A 12135-nucleotide genomic window follows, 5' to 3' on the forward strand; every position below is an offset into this window, starting at 1 on the left:
GGAAAAAAAATGGAAGATCCCCGTAAAGCGTAAAGCGGAAGTAATTTAGTGACCGACCAGTCTGGTTAAATTTCATAGGAAAGGGACATAGGGTTTGAAAGGAATTCAATGTTTTAGTTTTAACTTGAAATCCTGTATTCAAAGTCAAACGACATAGGCAAATTTGAATTTTATTGCACTAGACTAGCCATCATTCAGTATAAAATGTCAACTACATAAAATTACAAGGAGAGTGAACAGAGATGACGTGACATAGCGAAAGAAAACAGGCAACGTGACAATGGTGATTGAGGAAAAAAAAGAACCGGAGCCAAAACCCGTAAAATGAAGAATAACGTGTCATCTCTTGCAGTAACTATCAAACACTGTAAACCCAACACTAACATACAATACAATACATACGTTCAGTAACACAATAACAGACTAATTAATCCATCCATAATGTGGATCTCAACTCATCAACTAGTAGATATGGAACGCATCAATGGATGAAAGTAGCTAGACGGCGGCATCATAGTTGGACCGGAAGATGGAGCTGTTCCTAAGGATGTACTGGTGGTACACCATGGCCACGGCGGCGCCGATGAACGGGCCAACCCAGAACATCCACTGGTCGTCCCAAGCTTTCTTGTCGTTGTACACCACGGCGGCACCAAAACTCCTCGCCGGGTTGATCCCGGTGCCAGTCACGGGGATGGTGGCGAGGTGGGCCATGAGCACGGCGAAGCCGATGAGCAGCGGCGCCAGCACCGGGACGTGCGGGTCCCGGGCGATGCGTTTCGGGTCGGTCGCCGAGAACACGGTGTACACGAGCACGAAGGTGCCGGCGATCTCGGCGATGAGCCCCGCCGTCTTGGAGTATCCCGGCGCAAGCTCGTTGGCGCCGCCGCCGTAGAGCGCGTAGTGGTGGCCGCCGTGCACGGCCCTCACCAGCGCCGCGCCGCAGATGGCACCCACGCACTGCGCCACCATGTACAGGAAGGCTCTGGGAAGGGACACCTTGCGCGCGAGCAGCAGCCCGAATGTCACGGCGGGGTTGATGTGGCCGCCAGAGATGCCGGCGGTGCAGTACACGAGGACGGCGATCGTGCCGCCGAAGGCCCACGCGATGCCCAGCACACCGGCGCCGCTGCACGCCTGGGCGTCGGTCTGGCGCTTGTGGCCGACCACGGTGGCCACAGCGATGTAGACGAAGAGCAGCGTGGCGGTGAACTCGGCGATGACGGCGCGGTAGAGCGACCACTTTCCCAGCTCGCCGGCGTCAACCAGCGGCGCCGGAGGAGGGTCGAGGTAGTCCTTGGCGCTGCCGTTGCTGATGACTTCATTGTCGATGGCCTCCGGACTCAGCTTGCCTTGTGCTGCTGCCATAGTCATGGAGGTAGCTAGCTCCTCGATTGATCTCAGCTGATTAATCAAGAATAGATCGGCAATGATAGATGGAGATTGGGTGTCCATACCCCGGCAAGGATGCATGTATATATAGAGCATGGCCAGCATCACTGAGCATATATTGGTGCCCTACCATAGTGCCACGCACCATTTGCATATTTTTACTACTACAAGTGTCATTTACTGTTTACAAGCCATACCTGTATTTTTTATTGTTTTAGTGCCACGGCAGTGTTTTTTTGTAGAAGTGAATATCTTAATTACATAGATTTCTACACTGTACAATTATTTTCTTACGAACAAATAAACAGAAAACTATAGGTTGTATTTTGGTTACATTCATGTATATGGTGAAATCATGGACTGTTGACAAACTTTTGTAATTATTTGTTTATTATTTTTTGACTGGCTATGAACCGGATCAAGACTGCGTACAAAGACGTCGCTGGAGATTATAGGGCAGACACCAAATTAGGAGGAGAGATCGACAATACAAACAAAAGGGATCGGGGTGGTGGGGCAGATATGGACAGTGAAAAGATCAATATGAACCTAGAGAGGGTGAATAGGGACAACTACAAATTCACTTTGATTATTAGCAAGTTTAGCGGACGTGTAAGTATGAAGTGTAGGCCAAAACAATGCTACGGTGAGATATAGAACTACATGATGCATGTGAACAAAATAAACCATAAGTAAATGAGCTAGGGTTAGGAATAACCAAACACCACACAGACAAAGATATATTTCGATGTTCACTTCCTTCTATTAATCCTATGGGTACAAGCCGTGACATATTTAACCTTCCTGTATTAATCCTGCGCATTGTCTTTTCATTTCCTGCGCTAATGGATCTGATTCATCAGATGATTTGTGTTGAGACTATTTTCCTTTAGTGGTATGGATGTGATAATCCTACATTCCAACTATTCCAGCCAGCTTTTGGGTATCTATTTACTTACTATCTGGCTAACCGGGTGGTGAAAGTGAAACTTCGTCCCCGGCAATCGAGCAAGGACATTGCAGGGCATCAATCGACATTGCAGGATTGTAGATGGGAAGGACCAGACGCGTACGCTGCCGACTAAAACCACACCAATCTGACGAAAATGCCCCGTTGGTCAGATCGTTTAGCTGGTTGCACAAATGAAAGAACAAAGGTACCCGCCGCAAAATATGAAGGAGACAAGGATTAATGATGGAGGGGGGTAATTAAGCTTAGCCAGCTGTGGCATATATAAATTCGATCTCCTCGGATGAACTTACGTATTCTTGGCTAGCTAGGTGAGCTAATTTCATCGGCTAGGATTAATACAGGGAGATCGAATTAGTATATACTACTTCTGTTGTACTCCCTCCGCCCGAAAGTACTTGTCATCAAAATGGATAAAAAAGAATGTGAAATGGGTCTTTTTGAGGGGCCTGTGTACATCGTTGATCATGCGTGCGTGGATAACTTTTCTCATTTGAGCAGCATGGATGGATGAACGGATGTGAACGCAGCGCATGGGCGCATGCAAGAGCAGAACCCTGCATGCATGCAGTGCCTATGCATGGCTCCCCGTGCCATGTATTCGCCTGGTTGTAATGAAAGTATTATAAACGGTAGCATACATGCCAACTAAACTTTATTTTTGAATGATGTGGCACACAATTAAATAGAAAAAAGATGATGTGGTATCATATCATGATACCGTATCATATTAAATATTATTGTATAATTTGTGTCATGCATGTCAATTAATAATGCAACATAAGATACTAACTATGATATACTATGCATTATGTAGTAGTATCATACACTAGCATCATGTGCGTGATACTAGTATATAATACTCCCCGTTACGACCAGCCTTCTGGATGAACATGACTCGCCTGTTTATGCGTGTTTTGCCACATAAATGTCCTAGTTTTTTTTGCGTCCACCAACGATCGAATTTTTTGTCCGACGCCCATATGCGAGCTGTTGTTTTTTGTGAGGGTCCTATGAGCTGCTAGCCTCTTTTTTCCACCATGTTGTTTTCGTAATCGCCATACATGTGTTTCGAGGAATGGGCCCCTCAAATGTGGCTTTGCGGACGTGCTAGTCTATCATCAAAAAGGAGCCAGAGGATTACATGATCTGACGTCAAATTTGCTCTTCTGGGTGAAATCACAATATCTGACATCCTAAGTCACCCATGAATCATTTCATTTCGAGAGGATCGCTTTTGGAAAAACTTATCGCGGTTTGGGTGCTGCCACAAGGGTGGTTGATGTTGATACATGACTATTGGCGTCATGTCAATTGTTTCCTCGTTCCTTTTCCTTTTTTAATAATTTAGATGTGTGCATCATTGAGGTCTCGATTAGCTCTTGACAGCGTGTCATTGCAGAGGCGTGGTGTAGTCTTGATAGCCGCCAGCTGCCAGAGACAGGGAAGAACATGGTGATCAATGTAGAATTTGTTGGCACACGCTGACAGAAAGAGTGGTGATGATTATTGTTGGCATATCAAGTGTTTGATTATATAGGACTATTTTTTAATCATTAACGCCTTTGTACGAACCACATTCGGTGGTATTGGCCATTGGTAACCTTGTCCCCGGATTGGATCATGAGCCTTAGCTATATCTTTCTCTCCCTTTTTAATTTTTGGCCGGTTCAAACCCTATAGCGCTAGTATTTTCCATTTGCAGTTTTTCACATGTGTAATCGCCAGGTTGGGTTCTCTCTGACCGGTTTTGGCTATAAATAGGCTGGTATGATTGTTTCCAAAAAAAAAAATCCTGTTTTTGTAATAATTTACTTGGTCATTGAATCCTGGAAACAGAGTCTTATTGCAGCCACTATGATCAAGGAACTTGATCAGAATAGATAACCCGTAACAACTATGATTGGTGAGATAAAAAGGCTACTGTCCTTAGGTCGTGAGCATGTGATTTCGCATGTGAATAGGTGTAGGAATGAAGTCATACACTTGCACACTTGGGTCACTGTACCTCGCACCGTTGTATGGCTGTGTAATGGACCTGATGAAATTGGCACCCTCTGCCGAAAGGATTGTAATGATCTTCCATGATTAATGCAATCATTTTGATCGCAAAAAAAGAATAGTGGCTTCAAGCTCAAGAGCGAACAACCGACCTCGTAAAATATGACTCAAAAGCTCACCAGAGGATCTCCTGAATAGGTCTTCCTGCTTGTGGGTGTTGTAAAGATAAAAGTGATTGTACAATATTCATTATCTGCTGATAACTAAAAGAGTACAATATTCATTATCTGCTGATAACTAAAAGGATTATATTTTCAGGAGATTTCTCCCCCTGAACTTTGCAAATCTCGAAGTCGTCTCATACCAATTCCATGAATGCATTTCTAGAATGTTGAATTTGGTAAAGACTTTGTGAACAAATCTGCTAGATTGTCACATGATTTAGTTTGCAAAATATCAATTTCTCCATTTTTCTGTAATGCATGAGGATAGAACAACTTAGGAGAAATGTGTTTTGTGATATTACTTTTTATATAACCCATTTGCATTTGAGCAACACAAGCTGCATTATTTTCATAAATAATAGTTGGTGATCCTAATGAACCAACACCACATGCAGTTTGAATGTGGTTAATCATCCTGCGAAGCCATACACATTCCTTTGATGCTTCAAATAATGTAATAATTTCAGAATGATTAGTGGAAGTTGCTACAAGAGGCTGTTTTGTTGACTTCCATGAAAAAGCAGTTCCACCATATAAAAATACAAAACCTGTCTGTGACCTGGCGTTGTGAGGATCAGATAGATAGCCAGCGTCAGTATATCCTACCATAGTCATATCTTGGTTTTTCTGATAGAATAAACCAAGATCTTTTGTGCCATGTAAATATCTAAGGATATTCTTTACTCCCGTCTAATGACGTTTTGTTGGAGCAGCGCTATGTCTAGCTAGTAAATTTACCGCGAATGCAATATCAGGCCTGGTGCAATTTGCAAGGTACATTAGCGCACCAATGGCACTGACATATGGGAACTCAGGTCCTAATATATTTTCGTCATCATCCCGAGGTCTAAAAGGATCTTTATTCATATCAAGGGATCTGACAACCATGGGTGTCTTGGTTGGATATGATTTATCCATATTAAATTTCTCCAAAACCTTTTGAATATAAGCAGGTTGGTATACTAAAATTCCTGAGGGAAGGTGCTCAAGCTGTAAGCCTAAGCAGAATTTGGTCTTTCCCAAATCTTTCATCTCAAATTCCGCCATTAGATGATTGCGTGCTTCTTCTATATCAGGTGTACTCCCAATGATATTGAGGTCATCAACGTACACAGAGATGATGCAAAATCCATTTGAGGATTTCTTTATAAATACACAAGGGCAATCATCATTATTTGAGTAGCCTTTCTGAATAAGGAACTCACTTAGTCGGTTATACCACATTCTGCCCGACTGTTTTAAGCCATAGAGTGACTTTTGTAATTTTACACAATATGCGTTGCGATTTGCTTTTGGATTCGGCATTTTAAGTCCTTCAGGGACTTTCATATATATGTCCGATTTGAGTGACCCATATAAGTATGCTGTCACTACATCCATCAACTGCATAGATAAACTCATTTGTACTGCCATAGATATTAAGTATCGAAACGTTATTCCACTCATAACAGGAGAGTATGTATCATCGTAATCGATGCCGGGTCTCTGCGTGAACCCTTGTGCTACAAGCCTCGCTTTGTATCTCACCACCTCATTGTTTTCATTCCTTTTCCGAACAAAAACCCATTTCGCTCCCATAGGGAAGACATTATGAGGAGTAGGTATTACTGAGGAAAATACCTCTCTTTTATTGAGCGAGCGCAGTTCTGCCTCAATTGCTTCCTTCCATTTAGGCCAATCAGGACGCTTGAGGCACTCCCTGACGGTCTTTGGTTCTGGATCCAGTTGAAGGGTTTCGGCAATTTCGGAGGAAAAATATATGTCGACAATTGTAGTCTCTCTGTTGTATGATTCTCCTGATTCTATATAGTTTATGGAAAATTTTTTATACCTTCAGACTCTATGTGATTTCCCGCAACAATAGAGTCATGGTGTTCCGATGTCCCAGCTATTATATTTGTATGCGCATTTATGCTGGGTTCTAGATGTTGAGCATCTGATTGGTGTCCTTCAACTTGAGGTTGAATTGCATTTACTGGTAGAGGATTTGATTTCCTCTGTTTCCGCGGAGGCTTTTGAGAAGCTATATTCCGGCTAACCAGATTTCTCCCCCTCTTACTCTCATTTGGGGTTTGAGTGGTTTTACTTGGTACCTCCACTCGGTCTGGTGCATTAACAGCGGGAATATGTGATTTAGTGACACCTTTATGGTCAGTAAATGCATCTGGCAGGTTATTTGCAATGTGTTGCAAATCTATAATCCTCTAAACTTCAGTTTCAGATTGTTTAGTACGTGGATCTAAGGACTGAATGCCTGTTACATTCCAATCGATTTCCTGGCATTCTTTGTGGTTTGACTCTTCCCCTAATGCCGGGAAATGGTCCTCATCAAAAATAGAATCAGCGTAGCGGGCAGTAAACAGGTCCCCTGTAAGAGGTTCAAGATATTTTATAATTGACGGAGAATTATAACCCACATAGATCCCTAGTTTTCTGTGGGCGCCCGTGGTTGTACGCTACGGTGGTGATATCGGTACGTATACTGCGCAACCGAATTTTCGCAGATGGGAAATACTTGGCTGAGTGCCACGTACTATCTGTATCGGGGAGGTTGTATGATATGCAGTTGGTCTGATTTGTATCAGATTGGCGGCGTGTAATACCGCATGTGCCCAACAAGATGCTGGTAAATTACAATTCTGTAATAGTGGTCGAGCAACTAATTTTACTCTTTTGATGAGAGATTCAGCCAAACCATTTTGAGTATGAACATATGGCACAGAATGTTCTAAATGAATGCCCATAGCCATGCAATAGTCATTGAATGCACGTGAAGAAAATTCAGCGGCATTATCCATTCGAATTGTTTTTATCCTATTTTCAGGATGATTTGCTCTTAATTTGATAATTTGAGCAATTATCTTGGCAAAAGCATGATTTCGTGTGGATAATAGACACACATGTGACCATCTAGTAGATGCATCTATGAGTACCATGAAATATCTAAAAGGTCCCGATAGTGGTTGAATTGGACCACATATATCTCCTTGAATGCGTTCAAGAAAATTAAGTGACTCATTTTTTACTTTAAGATAAGATGGTCTTATAATTAATTTCCCAGTTGCACATGCAGTGCACACAAAATCTGATGATTTAGGGAAGTTTTTAGTTGGAAGGCTGTGACCAATAGAATTGTCAATAATTTTTCTCATCATCCCTATGCCAGGATGACCTAGGCGATCATGCCAAGTCTTGAATTTATTAAGGTCTTGAAAAATTATTTTGTACGCAACATGTGGAATGGGTTTTGTATAACTGTAATATATTCCAGATGAAAGTGAGGGGAATTTCTCAAGAATTTGTTTCTCAGACCTAATACTCTTTGTTAAAAGTAAATATTCAGAATTATTTTCAGAAATTGTTTCCAGATGGAAATTATTTGATCTGAGGTCTTTGAAACTTAGAAGGGTGCGTGTAGATTCAGGATACAAGAGTGCATCCTCAATTACAATTGTAGTACCCATAGGTAGAACGAGTGTGGCTCGTCCTGAACCAATAATCGAGGCATCGCGACCGGCGATGGTCATAATATTCCCTTTTCTCTTAGTTAGAGTTTGGAAATATTTTATTTCCCTTAATATTGTGTTAGTGGTACAACTGTCCACCAAACATAATTCTTATTCCATTGGATTATTTTCCCGTAAAATCTATATAGAGTGAGAGAATATTTTAGGATGAAATTTTATTCATTACTCACATATAAATACATACAAAGTATTCATATTACAGTTACAAATATAAATATGACATTGTGTCTGAATTACATAATATGATTGGTCCGTAGGACTTTATTCTACTTAGAGTTATACAAATTATAACTTCCATCATTACAATAAAATAGCTGATAACATCAAATGAGTGATGTGGAGATTATATGAGATCTCCGTATGCGTCTTGGGTGTATTCCACCATCATGTTGTCGACATCAAGAAGATCTTCATGCTTCTTCCTTGTTTCCCGAGGAGCGCTTTGAGAAGTGCTAGCTTCAAGGTTCTCTTCTTGTTGTAAAGCATTGAAGTGAGCTTCTGCTTTTCCATGAACTTGTTTGCCTTTCCCGGTGGATTTGAGATATAAATCCGCTAGATGCTTGGGAGTTCGGCATTTGCTAGTACGATGGTTAGTACATGCACACCTTTGACAAATCTCGGAGTTGGTGTTTCGGTCATTTTTCTTGAAGTGACCTTTACCTTTAGATTGACCAAAGCTTTTCTGCTTGTTGTTCCTTTTCCACTTTCCATTGAATTTCGAGAAATTCTTTTTGTTGCCCCCATACTTTTTAGTAAACTGAGTGTTAGCATGTGCTTCAGGGAGTGGCATTGAGCCCGTTGGGCGTGTCTCATGATTCTTCATGAGAAGTTCATCATGTTTCTCAGCCTGAAGTAAAGTGTATATGAGCTCAGAATACTTTTTGTATTTTTGTTGACGGTACTGCTGTTGTAGTACTCTCATTGAGGGGTGGAAAGTGCACAAGGTCTTCTCAATAAGGTCTTCTTCGGAAATTGCTTGATTGCAAAACCTTAGTTTTGAGTTAACCTTGTGAACTGCAGAGTTAATTATATGCTGCCACAGATTTGAAATCTTGGAACCTTATGAGGGACCATTCTCTCTGTGCTTCTGGCAGCATAACTGCTCTTTGTTGGTCATATCTCTCCTTGAGAGAGTTCCACAAAACTAGTGGATCTTCTTCCATCAAATATTCCGACTTTAAGTCCGGATGGAGATGGTGCCTTAAGAAACTTAAAGCGGTATATTTGGCTGCCGTGGGGATTTCTCCGGAGCCTTCAATGGGTGTGATGATGGTGGAACCGAGTTTACGACTTTCAAGGGCTATCTCTGCATCCATAGCCCATGGTAAATAGTTACTACCATCTAGTTCAAGTTCATGAAATTCTTTGTTCATAACGCCAGCCATTTCCTGCATGGTATTATCATGCATAATTTTAGCTTTACTATGAGAGTAAAATATAAGTACAACAAATGCTTCGAAGAAGCAAAATTTTCAAGTATAGCTGATGCTTTATACTTATATGTGTAGACCTCATTTTATGTATATGGCACTTTGAAGATAGTCACCATTGCGGTGTAGATCTCATAGTAATGGAGAGCATAATTTGGTTTTGACCAGTAGATGTTCATATGTCCATTACCTTGTGTCATACTACATTTTACAAAAACACTTTGAAGGTAGTCATCTGTCAAAATACTAGATGTAGACCTTACAGCAAGAGTGGATAGTCTGCAATTTGATGCAGTAGATCACACAATTACCTTGTGATTTGCAAGTATAAAATTCGAGGTAGTCACATCAATTTCATATATTTGGGAGAGCACTCGAAGATAGTCATTTTGCCAAAATAGAAAAGGCAAAATGCAGATCTTTCAGCGATGAGGGTAATCTGCAAAGTGCAGTAGATGCCTCATCTGCCTTGTGATCCCAAATTTTGAATTGTAAAATAAACAAGAATTACATATTCTAAAAAAAATGCTGAAGCAATCATATAGAATATGTACACATAGTTTGAGACTTTATGTTAGACGATACATAGTCTAAATATTCACACTTATAATACAGTACTGAATATGATAAGCAGAGGTTCTTAATACAATAAAATACTACTCTCAAATAGAAAGAACAAGCTGCTGTACAATATATACACTATGGCTATTTCCTGTTGGAAACGACACAGCGCCAGCAGCCATTTATTGGATTTCTTGGCCTGTAGGCCTGTTTGGTGAGAACGTACGTGACTTGGGCTGGCCCATGCACCGACAGAGAGAAGGATAAGGATAGCACGCACGAGGGTTTCCCACACAGCGCCGCTTCTCCCGTTCCCCACTTCTCTGCTCGATCTGGCACAACACCTCACCACACCGTCTCTTCCCTGCTCATGGCGTCGTCTTCAAGGGAGGCGGGGTGTGCCCCACATCTCCGCACGACCCCGGCCGCTGCTGCACGCCCCGGGGGCGCCGGTGAGGCCGAGGGTGGCTGCGCGGTTTTGCGCCATGGCCGCGGCGAACTGCCGCAGTATCCGACGCGCCTCCGGTGGAGGCGTGGGAGGGAGGGGTGGCGCTGGAGGCAGGGTGGTGTCGCCGGTGATGAATGAGGCGGCGGCGGCGTCGACGACGAGCCCTGTCCTTCCATCTCCTCTTCTTCTTCCTTGATGGCCATGTTTAGATCGGGGACGGTGGAGTAGGCGTGGACTTCCACTGCTGCCGGCGTCGGAGACGGGAGATCCGGGACAGGACCGTATCCAGGAGGGAAGAAGTGCTCCGGCAGTTCATCCGACGGCGTCGGTGACGGCAGCCGCGGTTGTGCGCCCGTACGCGCTGGGCACGGTCCAAACTCGTGCTGCAGGCAGTACGGGGGCAGTGGTGGCGGCGCGAGTTCACAAGGGAACATCTCCTCTTCTCCGAGAAACGGCGCCGATGGCCCTGCAAGCAACCACTCCATCGGACAGTTGGTGTAGTCGCGTGTCTGACGTACTCGTTGGCGACTGCCGGAGCCGAAGGCCCGGCCTGGTGCATTGCAGGTATCTCTCCATTTGCAGCAGTGGCCGTGGCGGAAGGCCCAGCCTGGTGCACAGGGTGGTTGCCATGGCGTGCATATCCACGGCGGCGGTTCTGGCGGTGGTTCCCGGCGAAGAAGCGGCGACGTGGGCCGCTCCTTACACCAAGGCCATGACGGCGACGTGCGGCACGGTGGCGAGGAGTGCGGGAAAGGCGACGGCTCTTTCTTTGGATAAAGCGAGCGAAAGCGAAAGCCGCTGATGACAGGTTTCTCCCTGCCATGACATACCTTTTCTTGTCCTTCCCGGCGATGGCTCTATCTTACTTTTGGCAGAGCAGTGCTGATAACGTGTAAAAAGTAAGAGTGATTGTACGAATGATCTGATCCTTTCATTGATTGAGAATCACATATTTATACAAGATTTGGGACGCATTGTGAAGGCGTCTGTACAAAGAGGCGCCTGTACAGACAGATGCGTCTGAAACTACGCTTGGACACTAATAACCGCTAACTACGTTTCCTAACGACGATTCGCTAAAGCCGCTTCGTTGATGTCGGTTCTCAACAGGTAGGCGTGGGCTCTCACGCAAGAACCTGCCTCTACATGTGCTCTTAGGCAAATACAATAACTTTCAATAACTTTGAAGAAAGAGGAACGGGAAGATGGAAAAAAATACTAGTATTATAATTAACCTTATAGCCAACCTTATTATACGAGTGGTTATAAATAATAGCTTTACATTGCATGTCAATATCATATGGCCAACAACAGGCTATACTATTAGACACCTCCAGTGTGGTGCTGTGCAGCATGGATGGATGAGATGTGGAGTATTAGTTAGATTAGTTATTGGCTCCCTCAGTGTAGCTAAGGTAGGAGCATGTACTTTCCACATCTACATGACATGTATGGGATGAGAAAAGACAATTTAGGGAGAAGTGGTTGATTGCTTGGAACCTTGCCATTGGTGCGCGTGAATGAAGGAATTCTAGAAGGAGAGAATAAGGATAAGCATATACACATCTTTTTTTCTTCTTTT

At 43.2% G+C, this 12135-nt stretch overlaps 1 protein-coding gene across 1 annotated transcript; it reads right to left on the bottom strand.

The window, feature by feature from the left end:
- Positions 1 to 211: 211 nt before the first annotated feature.
- On the bottom strand, positions 212 to 1430 carry LOC119306876 (aquaporin PIP2-5-like). Its single transcript, XM_037582984.1, has one exon. The coding sequence runs from the start codon at positions 1372 to 1374 to the stop codon at positions 499 to 501; it is 876 nt and encodes a 291-aa protein (XP_037438881.1). The 5' UTR covers positions 1375 to 1430; the 3' UTR covers positions 212 to 498.
- Positions 1431 to 12135: the final 10705 nt, after the last annotated feature.

The sequence above is a fragment of the Triticum dicoccoides genome, chromosome 5B (genome assembly GCF_002162155.2).
Source record: "Triticum dicoccoides isolate Atlit2015 ecotype Zavitan chromosome 5B, WEW_v2.0, whole genome shotgun sequence".
Taxonomy (NCBI): Eukaryota; Viridiplantae; Streptophyta; class Magnoliopsida; order Poales; family Poaceae; genus Triticum; species Triticum dicoccoides.

Bases quoted from the DNA above. Each gene is read 5' to 3' on its own strand.
- LOC119306876 (XM_037582984.1), bottom strand. From the start codon at position 1,374: ATGACTATGGCAGCAGCACAAGGCAAGCTGAGTCCGGAGGCCATCGAC.